This window comes from Eretmochelys imbricata, chromosome 13, assembly GCF_965152235.1.
Source record: "Eretmochelys imbricata isolate rEreImb1 chromosome 13, rEreImb1.hap1, whole genome shotgun sequence".
NCBI lineage: Eukaryota > Metazoa > Chordata > Testudines > Cheloniidae > Eretmochelys > Eretmochelys imbricata.
Window position 1 is genome coordinate 17,687,930 of NC_135584.1, and position 15,489 is coordinate 17,703,418.

Here is a 15,489-nt window from a genome sequence, read left to right on the forward strand (position 1 = left end):
CGTCATCTGATTGATACCAGTGGTACCAGCAGTGTAGATCCCTTCATGACGTAGCAGTAAAAACACCTGGGCCATCATGGCTACACTAGTACTTTCACCATTCCTGTCAGTTGCACCAGTGGTGAAAAATGGGCACCACATTTGCTAGCATAGACAGGGCCAGTGAGTCAGTGGCAGAACCTGGAACGCAATCCGGGTCTCCTGAATCCCAATTACTGGCTCTAAGGAGTAGATCATATTCCTTCCCTGTGAACCATTCAGTCCCTACAGTGCAGCTGACCATATGAAATGTAACTCTCTCCCAAAACTTTAACATGAACATCTCATAAGAAATCCTCTAGAAGTGACTAAAAATTCCAGAAGGAAAGCATTTTATTAGCACTTTGAGTTTTCCAGACCCGGGTAACATCCCTTTAGCAACTGTAATACCTTTGTAAGGACACAGTCACAGCACGGCTCCCCATGTTAGCATCTAAATCAGGAAAGCCTTTGAAGCTGGGTAGTTCATCAGCAGCATCAACAAAAAAGGTAGCCACATTAAATAGTAGTTTAAATACTACTCAGACAGCATTGCATCAATTGCATGACTTTCTCCTGCATCAGCATTTGCTAAAGGGAAATGAAATTCACTTTTGAGGTGAACACAGGAGACAAAATTGGCAAACTACCAACTTTCAAGCTACCAACTTTCTGGTTCAGCCACAGGGTGGGGGCGCAGCTTTGGGGATTTTGAGCTCCCAGGCAGAAGAAGCAGAGGGAAGCAATGTAATTGTAATTATGTCAGGAATCAGTGACTGGGTCCTGTTATTTACCTGGAACGGAAAAAGTATCCGAAAGTATTTAACTTATGGCAACAGGAAAATAAATAAATAAATGCCGCAGTGACTTTGAGACAGAAACATTAAGATTAAATTAAATCAGACTTGAAGAAAAGAGCAATTAACTTGAGGGTCTTATCAGATCCGTTCTACAGTGCTTGCTCTACACCTCCACATTCAGGCCTGCACTGCAGCTGTTCTCCCATCTCCTACTGTGCTCTTCTTCACAATGGCTTAGACCTGCATTGCAGTGTTACAGTACTTCCCTTGCTTTCCCATCTCCCCTGCTGCTCCTCTCTCAGATCGCCTGCCTATAGAGTTACAGGAGCTCTCCATCTTTCTTTCCACTTTGAGCATTGACACTTGGGGGCGATGCACTTCAGAAAAGCCTGGTCTCTTAATATTACTATTATGGAGGCAGATTGTGGTGTCGCAGTGTATCAAGACATAAAACGTGTGTGTCTGTCTGTCTCCCTATAGACAGTCTAAAGCAGGTTGGCAAAATCCTGACAAAACATTTTCGGTAGGAATTTGCCAATTGGTGAAAATCAAAATGATTTGTGGAAACAGTTCTTTTTCAATGGTCTTCTGGTGGACGCCAGTCAGAGTTCCATAGAACCTGACTGGTTTCCTTCCAGCTTGCCCACCTGGTTCCTTGGCAGCCCTCTGAGCCAGGAACCTTCCATTTGGGAGCTGGCACTTACAAGGCTTTCCCCACTGCCAAACACTAAATAGCAGTCATGAAACTAACCAGATTGTTATTAACTTGACAATGAGAGTCTCCATAGTTTCATGGCTGCTATTCAGTGGTGGAGCATGGGACACACCGGACTTTTTGCCACGTTTCTGCCTTCTCCAGTCCCGGGGACAGCCATGTGTCAGATTGGCTGCTGGAACAAGTTAGAGAAGTTGCAGGGCTGCTCTAACTTACACTGGGCATAAAGGCCCCTGTAGGAGCCATTACACCTGTCCAGGATTAGCAAGTACAGAAGCACTCTAGACAAACCTCCTATGGTGGTGGACTATGAGCAGGTGGTGTAGTCCTTAGGGCTCACTTTACTTTGCTTGGGGATTTACTTTGCTGTTAGCACAGCCTTAAATACATTTGTGGCACCATGATGGCACAAGGGGACTTACAGCATTTAAGGATTTGGCCTTCTGTTGTGTGCATCTGTGCATGTGTGTGTTTGATATTAAACTAAAACAAATGTTTTCATACTGTGCAGGCAACTTCTCAAATCAACATATCCCCCCTATTCTCCCTGAACAATCCCCACCTCCTTACAATGGACATTGTCATCCAGCTATGACAGGAATGAAAACAACAGAGATCTCTCCGTTATACCAGAAATCTGCTGCCAACTTCAACTGTATCTTTATTGAATAGATTTTTTTTATTTCATGAAATATGATATGGACCCCAAATCAACCTCAGGATGACAATGTGTATCTTTCATTGGCATCGTTTTTTGCAGCTAAACAGAAAATGTTCCTAAAGATTAGAATAAAGGAGCTCTAGAAAGAACAAAGCTTATTGTTAAAATTAAGACGGTAATGTCCATTTTGGTTCACCTGTAGATAAGCTAGAGGGATCCTAAATATGTATCTAGTAAGTTTTCCTCCATTCTTCTGGTGGTAATATAAATATAAATAATATGACTACTAATAACAATTAATAAGAGCTCAAATGAACATTTCTTCATTCTTTCATAATTTTTCCCTTGAGATGTTAAAATATTTTTAAATGGGGAATAAATATGTATTAACACGGGCAGCCCAGAGAATGCCTGGCTGTTACTCTGTTTTGTTATGGTTCAATAGCCATTTGAGACATTGAATCAACGTAACTCCGTTAAAGTCAATGGGAATGATGCCAATTTGCACCCGCTCAGGGTGTGTCCCAATTGTGTGTGCTGTGTATGACCTGGCTCAACTGCCCAGTTCCACTCTGCACATACAATCACCAGACCAACTGTTTTTTTTAAAGAGTCAAATTTTGTTTGGTTCACATTAAGAAAGTATTTCCCCTGTGCACTGTGCTCTGCGATGGTAAAAGCGTGTGTCCACACCACAAACACGCCAAAAGTCACAATTTTAAATGGATGAGCTCTCCATGCGTGTATGTTTGTATATGTGTTTTTCTGTTTGCATATATATATATATATATATATGGGGAGGGGTAGTTGTGTCTATCAGCGTGTCAGCTCAGCATTAGCTCTCTCTTCAAGCATGTGTATGTGTACGTGTACTCTGAGTGCTGCCTTTTGTGTTTCTCTGTTTGTATTTGCTTGTCTGCGTGTATTTTTGTTGTAATCTGTGTGTGTGCATATATTTATCCCTCTCTTCATATTTGTGTCCTCTCGGTGGGTATATTTCTTCGTGTGTGTGTTTATCTCGGCGTGTGTTTGTCGGTACAGATTTCTTTGGGTGTGTGTATGTATATTTCTCTGAGCACGAACACATTCCTTTACCTAGGAGTATTTCTCTCTGTAGCTGCGTACGTCGGTGTGTCCCCGTGTATTTGTGTGTATTTCTCTGTTTGCGTGTTTGTCTCGCTGTACGTCTCTGGGGATGTACTGGTTAGTCTGAGTGTGAGTGTGTATCGCTCCATGTGTATCTAGGGGGATACTGGCTTGCCTGTGGCTCTAGTTGTGCGAATTGCAGTCTCTGTGTGTCTGTCTCCCTCTCCCCTGCACTTGCACCACCGGCTGCGCCTTGCCCCCTCTCTCCCCCCTCCTGCGTGCAGCCCGCGCCTCGGGAGCTGGGCTCAGGCCCCCTCCCTCTCCCCTCCTCCGCCCGCCTCCCTCCCTCGGCGCTGGGGCTTCCCGTTCCCCGCTCCATTCAGTGCTGCCCGCGCCGCGCGCTGCTGCCGCTGTCCCCGCCATGTCCCGGAGCCGAGCTCCCCCGGGCAGCCGGACCTTGTAGCCGGACAGAGCGCCCCCTTCCCGGGGCGGCTGCACTGGGGGCTCTGTGCCCAGCAGCGCCAGGCACCGCACGGGGATGGAGGGAGCCTGAGCCGGCCACGGAGCAGGAAGAGCAGGCGGCACCAGCACTCGCAGCCGGCTAGGGAGGCGACAGCACCATGGAAGCGCAGCCACCGGGGGGCCCCACGGCCCCGGACCCCTCCGGCTTCCCTAAGGACTCCGACCGCCAGCTGCGGCTCCGCCTCTGCGTCCTCAGCGAGATCCTGGGCACCGAGCGGGACTATGTGGGCACGCTGCGCTTCCTGCAGTCGGTGAGTGCTGGGGTGCAGGGCGGGGGGCGCGGTCTCCAAGGGGCACCGGCGCGGGGCAGCTGGAGCGCCCGGCGCGCCCGGCCTGGGGGTCCCCAAGGCACCGGCGCGGGGCAGCTGGAGCGCCCGGCGCGCCCGGCCTGGGGGTCCCCAAGGCACCGGCGCGGGGCAGCTGGAGCGCACGGCGCGTCCGGTCCTCAAGGCACCGGCGCGGGGCAGCCGGGAGGACACAGTAGTTCCAAGCCGGGATCTGCCATGGGGCACGTGGGTGGGCGCCCCCTATGCAGCCCTGCTGTGCGGCGTCCACGATGTATGCACTCGCCTCCGGCGGGCAGCGAGGCGGCGAGTGGGTCCCCGGGATAGGGGGGCACTTGGCCCGGTGGACGCTGCAGCTTTGCCGGTGTGTTTTTTACGGGATGCCGGTCGTGATGTTTACGCAGGGGCGCGTTCACAATACTTGAGCGGGTTGCGCAGTTAAGGGGGTGTGTGTGGTGGGGGGCAGCGAGGTGTGTGTGTGGTGGGGCCGGGTGTGTGTGTGTGGTGTATGTGTTTGGTGGGGGGCGGCGAGGTGTGTGTGTGTGTGTGTGTGAGGGGGCGTGTGGGGAGCGGGTGTGTGTGTGTGTGAGGGGGCGTGTGGGGAGCGGGTGTGTGTGTGTGTGTGAAGGGGCGTGTGGGGGGCGGGTGTGTGTGTGTGTGTGTGTGAGGGGGCGTGTGGGGAGCGGGGGTGTGTGTGTGTGTGTGTGAGGGGGCGTGTGGGGAGCGGGGGTGTGTGTGTGTGTGTGTGAGGGGGCGTGTGGGGAGCGGGTGTGTGTGTGTGTGTGAGGGGGCGTGTGGGGGGCGGGTGTGTGTGTGTGTTGTATGTGTTTGGTGGGGGGCGGCGAGATGTGTGTGTGTGTGTGTGTGAGGGGGCGTGTGGGGAGCGGGGGTGTGTGTGTGTGTGTGTGAGGGGGCGTGTGGGGAGCGGGTGTGTGTGTGTGTGTGTGTGAGGGGGCGTGTGGGGGGCGGGTGTGTGTGTGTGTGGTGCTGGGGAAGGGGGGAGGCATGCGAGCGCTTCGGAAAAGCATTGCTATTAGCTGCAGAATTTTCTTTTAAACTAAGAAAACCCTTTAACGCAAAGTGATCTAAATGCCTCCTTCTGTAGCCCACAGTCACAGGATCTGTGAGCGCTGCTCTCCAGCCTGGGGTGGAGCAGGAGGGGGATTCACGTCTGGTGTCTTGTAGGATAATGACGGGGACCTGTAGAAAAATGAGTCGTGTCCCTTTCGCTGTTGTTGAGAAGTGACTGTCTATTACACCCAGATGGAAATTCTCCCTCTGTTGCCTGGTTTTTACTGTAACGCTAAACATAACTAGAGGAGTGGGGCAGGGTGTGTCTGTCCATGCAGGGGCAATTACACCCTTCCTCTGAAATTATCCACCGATAAGTTCAGAAGTAAAAGCTCCATTTCCTTCTGTGTACGTTATTCCCTGATAACCAGAAACTTCTACGCTGTACCGTTTTCTTTTTATTTTAACATCATCTTAATAAAATTTTTAAATCTGGACTTGGAATTCATCAGCATGCCACCACACACCTGTGTAACTTAGTTAAAGGGTTTAATCGGTTCATGTAAATAACCAAAGAGAGAGAGAGACTAAATACACTGATTGCAGTAGATCTAGATGCAAAGCTGGAGGAAGAATCCCTGCAGAGACCTCTAACAGATTGGAGAGGGCAGAAATTTTCTGTCTGGTGGATTGCTAGCCAGGTCCTAAATCCTGGACTCATCTGACTTATACCCTGAACCCTTTTTCAGTTGTCCTTTCCGGTAAGCTTGTCAGTTGGCGTTTTTTTTTTTTAAATCAGTTTGGCTGCAGGGTTTTTCGGCATCTCCTAAGTGGCAAATTGCCTAACATAAAAGATAAATGAAAAGACTGTGGTTGCTTTATGAGCTAGTACCTACTTAAATCCTACTTTTCTCTCACAAGTGGTTGAACACAGGAAGAGTCTGTACATTTTGATAGCTCCCAATTACAGTGTCAGTTTGCTTCATTTAAAAACACAATTCGATTTCAGTTTGATGAGCTTCTCTAAAGTGCTACAAGTAGCAAAACTGCCCCCAGCCCCAGACATAACAAAACAAAACATTTAGAGAAAAACTCCTCTGTCCTAAGTACTGAATTTGCGATTTTGTCATCTGCAAGCTGGAATGTCAGTCACTGGCACGATTCAGCTGAGTGTATTTTAGCTTCAACATGTACAGTCCAATGCCTATTCAGTCTCATTAGTGGGATTTTCATTTATTTTTTAAAAATAGCAAATTTATTTATTGTCATTAGTTTTCAGGACAGCAGTAGTGATTACTATGACTTATGTAATGGAAGGGGGAAAACACTGACAAAGGCACTTTATTTCATTTCCACATTTCAGAACAGAGCAGCAGGCAGTCTCTGTCTTTCACCATCGTTCTGTGCCGTACAGGCTGCTGGGTGTTGATTGGCTTGGGTATTATCTTGGGAGGTTTGGTTGTTACAATATAATCTTACCGCACTGAAAAGTTTGAGTTGCAGTAATGATATTTGAATCCAGGCCTGGAGGATGGATTGGATGACCTAACAGGTCTTTTCCACCTGTAGGCCCTGATTCAGGAAAGCACTTAAGCATGTGCTTAACTTTAAGCATGTGTTTAAGTGCTTAAGTTCTGTCCCGAGTAAGGATGATTTCCTGAATCATGGGCCTAGTTTTTATGGGTCAGATTCTACCCTGGCTACCCCCTATGCAGCCCCCTACAAATATTTGAATGGTATGAGCACCTATAAGGGAGAAGAATTATGTAGTGTGGAGCATGAGGGTAAAACTAGGAGTAATGGGGTGAAACATTAGAAGGATGATTAGGAATGAATATCCTATTAGGCTGTGGAATATCCTCTCCAGAGAAGTTGTGGAAGTTCCATGACTTGGTACTTTCAAAACTTGACTGCACAAGCTCTAAAAATACAAGAGCTGTAATACTCTAATTCTGGTTGTGGGGCTTGGAGTGGAGGTGAGTGGGAGGTGTTTAGTGGCCTGTGATATGCAAGAGGTCAGACTAGATGATCTGATGTTCCCTTCTGGCCTTAAACTCTGTGACTGTGACTCTAGTGCAGGGAACAATCTGCACTGGTTCCCAGGGGATGGACGAGTGACCCATTCAGTCTTTTCCATCTTTAACATCTAGGATAATATGATCTGTGGAGTCAGTGGGATTGCATGGGGTTGTCGGGCGAGGATTTTGCTCTGTGGCTCTAATAAAAACAAGAGATGACCCTGTGCTCCCAAGTACAAATGCCTTGGTCCACTTTTTATTCCTTTTTCCTTTTTTTTCTTGGCCCTTTGATAGTATTGCTTAAGAACTGCTACTTCCCATCTGTGGATCTGATCTTCCACTGCCTGGCACTTTGTGTGACCAGTCATTTGCCCCTGTGTAAAGTGAGCATAAACTGCTCCCATTCTGAGGGACGTACCCAGTAAACATTCAAGTATTGTTGAGGAAAATGTTAGGCTTCACTGGATACTGCAAATTTTATTGCCATCAAGTGGATTTCTATATGCATTAGAAGTTATTGGCTCAATTGGAACAAAAGTCTGTGCAGTATTCTCACTGTGCAAACCCACAGAATCTCATTTCCCTTGTCTGAGGCCAACTTGTTCCCATCAGTGCTTAAGAGGAGAGACACAAGGGCAGGGGGAGCACAGTTCTCTTGGTTAATGACATTAAATATTAGTTTGATAAATACAAGAGGGCTAAATCCTGCCATCTTTATTCAGGCAAAATTATCAGTGGGAGTTTTTCCTAAATAAGGACAACACAGATGGGCCTAGAAGGAGGTTAGGCAGAGGGAGTTGGTGCCCCCTTTTAAACATTCGCCATTCAAGCCCTAGTTCTCATTTAGTATTCTCAATAAACAATGTTTTAAAAAGCAAACAACACAATTCTATGGGTTTATTCACAGTGTTGACACAGCTATCTACCAGCAACCTCCTTGTCTTCCCTGGTAATGTAAAGGAATCTCATGGGTATTTGATGTTATGGATTTGCCAATAAATCAAAGTAACTAAGAGCATTTTTATCTCTTTTAGAAAGATTTGTATATGGTCATGTAGCAGTAAAGGGAAAGGATTTTTGTTTTTTTGGTGCTTCGAGACCTTTTCCCCCTAAGCTAAGTGGGGGTCCCTATACACACAGAGGCCCAGCCTTTATTTGTTTTGTATGAAAGATTCTATGGCCTTTATTTTGCTTCCATGGCTCAGTCAAGTGGACATCAAGGAAGTTATAGAATGGAGCGTCTTTTAGGTTCCCAACAAAAACTGTGACAGTCACCACGGAAAACTGTTGGATTTTTTTCTCCTGGGGAATAAGAATATGTACGTTGAAAGGGGCATTTGATTTAAGTTGTCAAGCTTCAGCTATTTATGTATCTAAATAAAATATATTTAATATTTAAAGTAACTGACCCAAAATAATCATATACATGAAATGCCAACGTCCTGTGTTATTGATAATACTTTAGAATCTAAGATTAATAAATCTGGCAAGATATAAAATATTGAATGAATTTTTCACCAGTTAGCTATTGGTTAACTTTTTGCATTTCATTGAGCTTTGGACAATGAAAAGAGTCTCTAGCCAGTTTTGTCCCTGTCTTGTCTTGTTTCTGGAACTCCTGTAGAAGGTAGCATTATATTATGTTTCAGAATCCTGGAGGGGGAGATTTATATAAAACCAGTGACTTATCACATTTTTTTCAAGTTCTCACAAAAATGCTCCTATTCACTTTAATTCCAGCAATTTTTTAAAACAATATCTAGATTTTCAACCTATCCTAAATCAATAGCACCCCTTTAATGTCCTTTTAACTATCCTTCTGAGGCTGCAAAGCCTATAATTTCCTTAAACTAAGGGCTACCACCCTGAATAAAAAGTCAAAGTTTTTTTCTGGGCAATCTACCACTAATGAACTATGGCAACGGATTTTATCATGAATGTGGATATGTATCATTGTACCACCTTTCTTATCTGCCTATCTGCTCCATACTCCTAAGCAGGCATGGTACTGCAATGTACAAGAATCCTGCTATGTAAGGCTACATCGGCACTACAAGCTAGAGGTGTGATTCCCAGTTTGCCTAGACATATTTGTGCTAGCGCTCACCAGGGCTAGCAGCAGCAAAGGCTAGCCACGCTGCATAGATACCCATGGAGTTCAGGCAGGTTTGTACTCAGTAGGGCTAGTCCCATGCTGCTTCTACCCATGCCATCCCGGCTACAGTGCTATTTTAGTGCGCTAGCTCAGAGAAGAGCTAGCATGATTATGTCTACACAAGCTGGGAATCACATTAGTTCATAGTGCGGATGTAGCCATCAGGGTAAAGCATTAGACGATCAGGACCCTACCCTGCAAATACCTACATGCATGAGTAACTTAACTTTACTTACACAAGTATAAGTTCATTGAAGCCATTTGTGGTGTAGATGGGATCAAAAGTTTCCATCAACAGCTCTTTAAACGATCAGTGAGGGAGAAGGTGAAAATCTGAGGATGCCAATGTAGTTAAAGGAATATTGACCAACTAGGAGATAAAATGGAAAACATGTCAAAGGCTAATGGAACTTTACTGAAAGTTACCGATGGCAGAAGATGGGCTTCAGAGAGAGAATTTTATCCTGGGTGTCTGCTGCGATTGTAAACCCTAAGAATTTTCAGAGTCTCCAGAACCTAAAGATTTAATTAACTTGTTCTATCACTGCTGTCCGTTTTAACGTTCTTCACTGTGATTTGGAAAGGCTTCTCGAGGTCCTTTGCTCTGTGTGACAAAATAAGAAGCTGTGATCAAGGGTTTGTGTGAAAATCCAATGATAATCTCAATCCATTGCCCAGCTGGGTACATTCCAAACTCACCATCTCAGTTGACACTATGGCAGCCTTGCTGGCATTCCCACCAGAGAGGCCAAGAATGGAACAGATAATTTAGAATGGGCTATTGTCTTTGAGGCTGAGGCATGTTGGCTGGGCACTGCTATAGAATCATAGGACTGGAAGGGACCTCGAGAGGTCATCTAGTCCAATCCCCTGCACTCGTGGCAGGACTAAGTATTATCTAGACCATCCCTGACAGGTGTTTGTCTAGCCTGCTCGTAAAAATTTCCAATGATGGTGATTCCACAACCTCCCTAGACAATTCGTTCCAGTGCTTAACCATCCAGATGGTTAGAAAGCTTTTCCTAATGTCCAACCTAAACGTCCCTTGCTGCAATTTAAGTCCCTTGCTTCTTGTCCTATCCTCAGAGGTTAAGAAGAACAATTTTTCTCCCTCCTTGTAACAACAACGTTTTATGTACTTGAAAATTGTTATCATGTCCCCTCTCAGTCTTCTCTTTTCCAGATGAAACAAACCCATTTTTTTCAATCTTCCTTCATAGGTCATATTTTCTAGACCTTTAATCATTTTTATTGCTCTTCTCTGGACATTCTCCAGTTTGTCCACATCTTTCCTGAAATGTGGTACCCAGAACTGGACACAATACTCCAGTGGAGACCTAATCAGCACAGAGTAGAGTGTCTCATGTCTTGCTTACAACACTCCTGCTAATACATCCCAGAATGATGTTTGCTTTTTTGCAACAGTGTTACACTGTTGATTCATATGTAGCTTGTGATCCACTATGACCCCCAGATCCCTTTCTGCAGTAGTCCTTCATAGGCAGTCATTTCCCATTTTGTATGTGTGCAACTGATTGTTCATGCTGTACCTAGTCTGTGGATAAAGATAATGCTTCATTTGCCAGCATTGTCCATCTTAAAGCAGCACTAAAATTCACTACCAAATTAAAAGAAAATGAGAAAGCTGTGTTTGTTAGAGTTCTGTATATTCATTTCCAAAAATCCGTAATCAAAGCTGCAGCATTGCAATTATGAAGGGCCAGATATTTGGTAAGGGAGACCTGAAAGCCGGCTTAGAAATGCATTTGCAATTCCATGCATGCTCATTTACTATGACTCCAAAAGCAAACCAAATATTGCCCACAAATAGTTAGCTAGACATCATTATTTACATGTTCATTTGGCCAGTTTGCCAGTGTAAACATCTGATCTCCAGGTGGAACTGTGGTAGCTACATGAACCCCATCTCCCACTGCAAATGTCGGTACCCTATTGTATGCACATTTCTGTACACACCTTGAACTTTGCTGAACATTGAGCCCTCACTTATGCTTTTAACTACCACAATTGTGCCTGAAATCAGGAAATTGCAAGGATATAGGGCTAAGTTGTGCCCAGCTTGTATGAAAATCTGGCTCCATGTTTCATCTTTGTAAAGTCAAATCACTAACTTGTAACATTTGACATTTCTGGTCATTATGAGCAACTGTTGTGTGTATTGCAGTGGCATGAGAATAATTTTTAAGTTAGACTGTCCCTGTCTAAGGCAGGTTTCATGTAGGGTAAGTATTTGCACCTGGCCTATTTTTAGATCAAAGTATTACATAATCTTTTTTGATAGAATCAAGACATCTTTCTCCATCTTATCATATCTTATCACTTGTGTAAACGTGATATGTTACGACATGTGCCGTCGCATAAATTAGCCCACATCCTATAGACTCAAAATATTTTTGTTCCGTACCCTGCAGAATTTTCTGTTTGCTTTGCATTGTAATTGATCTGGTATCTCTGAATTCTGCACTCCACCCATCTCGAGATGTAACAGGCAGAGGTGTTTTTCATATTTTCACCAGCTTGTTTGCATTCAGGATCAGTGCTTTGGGGTTCAGAGTCAAGAAAACAGGACATTTGTCTCGGAGGTGTGGTATGGTTTCCTGTCCTGCCCTGTTCTACGCCTGTTTCAGGTTCAGTAGATGCAGATAAGCTCTGCTTGCAGAAAAGTGTACTCTGTGGTTTAGGTAACTGTTGTTTCTTTGCTCTGAGGCAGCTAAAGGAGTAACTGGGGAGCGGAAGGGAGTGAGAGGAAAGGAACTCACTGGGAAAAGATCTAAATTAGTATTGCTGGCCTCTACTGGGGATCAGCGCCATGTGCTTAATGTATTGCTACACTGTGTGTGAGAGGCACTCAGGTTTATTTATTTTCCTTTCGAAAATCATTACCTTTCTCAATATTGCTAACTCTTATGTTTTTTTTGTGAGTCATATTCAGCATTGTTTTTAAAGCTCCAGCTCCTGGAGCTGTATAAATACATGGGAATCTCCACTTTCATTAAAAAAAAAAAAGTTTCTAGCCCTCCAGGTTGCAGAGAAAAGCTTGAAAATGTGAAGCGATAGCCCCCTTCCAGAAGGCAAAAGAAAAAACTCCCAAGTGTATTATTCTTTTTTAAATCCCATGATTTTTTTAGGGGCCTGACTCACGGTGCTTGAACGTTTGGGGTTGGCAACACTTCATTCTGTTAGTTAAAGAGATTTCCCTTCTCAGAAGAGTCCTCCCTTCCAGTCTGGGTAAGTTCCCAGCAAAACTGACTGTTAAGGACTAGGGCTTAAAATGCTACAGTGGTGGCCACCGTAGTGGTTCACTATAGACACTGTAGACAGTATAATCCACTTTCCTGAGAGACGGTAGATAGGTTGATGGAAGAATTCTTCCATCGATTTTGCATTGGGTTCACGAGAACTTAGGTCAGCTCAGTTATGCTGCTCGGGGTGTGGATTCTTCACACCCCTGACTGACGTAGCTAAACCAACAGATAGAGAATCAGGGAGAGATTCAGGGCTGGCCTACACTGAAAACCTGGGGCGTGAGAAATCCACACCTCTGACAGGCATAGCTGTGCAGACCTAACCCCCGGTGTAGACAATGCTAGTTACCACCTGCTGGGGAGGTGGATTAACTACAGCGATGGGAGAATCCCTCCTGTTGCTGTAGGGAGTGTCTACACTGAAGCACTGCAGCTGTAGTGTTTTAGAAGTAGGCATCCCTTCAGATCACTCTGGGTATGCAGCGAGAATATCTGTAGGCAGCAGCCGAGCCATGGGAGGCAGTTTGCATTTTCCACTGCAGAAAGCAACCTGAATGTAGGGAATGAAACAAAAGCAATTAAAACCAGACAAACCAACCCCAGTGCAAACCCGTTTCTTCTTCAGTCAGTATCTTTGCTGATGTAAATCAGTGTAGCTCAGTTGAAGTCAGTGGAGCTCCAGCAGTTTTCTCCTGCAGAGGATCTGGCTCATAATGTCCTACCAGCGATGAAAGGGTTATTAGGCAAAAGGATAGGGTAAACCCTTCCCCTCCCCCCTGCTGAACTGGGGTACCAAAGATAAAAGAGGTGTACTTCCGAAGTGTGCACTAGCATGTCTGAAAGGGAGGAGAAAGAGAATGGAAGGGATTAGCTTTTTCCCATGGTATCTTCATGCCTTTCAGATGTTTCCAGTGCCTCCTGTGGAAATCATCTTTTGTAGTTCAGAGCATGGTACTCCAGAGGCTGAATTGTGTGGATGTTAATGACACTGAACTCTCTATGTGTCGTGGAGCTGAGAGATCCCTACAGTTTTTACTTGTTTCGATGTGCCAGTAAGCAGCTTCCTCTCACCTTCCTCCTACAGCATAGTTTGGAAGGCAACAGCGTATAGTCTAAAGGAGAGGTAGTCAATTATTTTTTGTCTAGATCCAAATTTCTTGGTCAAGGTATAGACAAAGTGCAGACTCCGGAGAAACATTTTTCATACAGCAATAGCAATAATAATAATAATAATGAGTAAATAAGTAAAAAGATTTTGCAGTCCATTCAAAAGCATCAGGGTCCGGATTTGGCCCGCAGTCTGCCTACTGACTGCCCCTGGTCTAAAGGGTTAGAACAGGAGATTGTGAACCAGGAATCCAGGGTTCTCTTTTTGATTCTGCTAATGACTTGTTCTGAGGTCTTGGTAAGGGTGTCTCCATCTGCAAAATGGGGTGAATAATACCGACCTCGTGGGGTGCTGTGAGACTTTGTTAATTAAGAGGAGTAAAGGTGCTGCAGATGTCTTGGATGAAGGGAGCCATGTAATTACCATGTATTATTACTGCTTTCTAATAAAGTCTCCTTTACTCCATAGACATGATGGATAGAATATCAGAGCCCTGCCTACCGCGGAGCATAGATTTGACCAGCTTCATCCTATCCTGTTCACTGTAAACTGCCCAGAACTGATCTCAGACTGCTCAGCTCATGGCATTGGGGACTGCGGATTGGTCCAAAAGGAACCAAAAAGTCAGCCAAAGGGACATTTAAACTGGGATGGGGGTTATTTCACAGAATGCAGCTTGGAAAACTCTCTTGTTTTTTTTATTTGCTGTTATAAACAGTAGATGGCACATGGATGGAGCCCTAAGAGCTCACTCAGGGTCTAATTGGTAGAAGCACTAAGCACCCAGAACTCCAGCTGAAGGCAAGGTGAACTATAGGTGCTCAGCACCTCTGAAGACCAGGCCATCATCTGTTGATCTGAGTGACCAAACGGAACAAGCCCTACACTTGAGATGCCATCTCAAGTGTGATGCAAGGGGGTGTGCCCAGCTCACCCTGCCCTACCACACCTTCCTGCATGAACAGGACTCAAGGGAAGAGAAATGGAACCCCTAATTCTACTGAGCCGCATACAGCCCATGGGACCATTGCATGCTAAAAACACCCCTGAACTAATTGTTGTGTACAGCTCATTTGTCACCAGTTCGCTACCAGACATTCGCTACCAGACATGCTAGTTTGGTGGGGATTAACCCGTCATTTCTCTTGTTCTTGGTTCATTCCAGCCCAATGCAGGAATGACCCTTGTTGTGGTTTATCTCAACCCCACTGTCCTTGTGCTAGCCACCTCAACAGATCAAGGTGTCTCAGCTGAATATAGTTCTGCTGTGTGCCTGACGACCATTATTTATCTCTTCCCTGAATTGCAGTAACCAGGAATCTGCCCTTTTGCCATTCAATCCTTCCCCTCGCTACAAGGATGCCAGTGGTTTGCCCATGTGTCATTATAAGGGGGCAGGGAGCAGAGAATTGTTCTATGGTTTCCCAGCCACTCTGGTGCCTCTGCAACGAATCTCCTTTTCAGAAGCAGCACAGCAGCTGGGTGAGCACAAGTGAGGGGCAGAGACCCTGGGAAAGGACCTGTGGATAGAAAAATAAAACAAACCACTAATAGTGAAGATGTTTCTGGCTCCCTTCCTTGGCACATGATTTGAGTGAACCCTCTGCCTATATGGCTGAAGGCAGGGAACATCCAATCCCTGGCTTTGCATGATGGGAAACTGGTTGTTATCCATTAAGAATATTTTGCTTTCTATAGATAACGAGAGGGATTACATTTTTCCTACGCTTTCAAATGTGCTTATTATTGTTCATCTCCTGCCCTAAACTGGTTACGGTTGCTGTGTGCTATGAGCAGAGGTGATGCATATTGGGTGAGCTGTGTGATCCTGTAATTTCAATCTCT

General features: G+C 45.3%; 1 protein-coding gene across 2 annotated transcripts in view; it reads left to right on the forward strand.

Annotated features, from left to right (window-relative positions):
- Positions 1 to 3,685: 3,685 nt before the first annotated feature.
- PREX1 (phosphatidylinositol-3,4,5-trisphosphate dependent Rac exchange factor 1) overlaps positions 3,686 to 15,489 on the forward strand; it is a 220,968-nt gene continuing 209,164 nt past the window's right edge. For both annotated transcript variants that reach the window (XM_077832160.1, XM_077832161.1), the window contains exon 1: positions 3,686 to 4,053. In XM_077832160.1, coding sequence (XP_077688286.1) covers positions 3,901 to 4,053 — 153 coding nt within the window. In that variant the 5' untranslated portion in view covers positions 3,686 to 3,900. The remainder of the gene's footprint in view (positions 4,054 to 15,489) is intronic.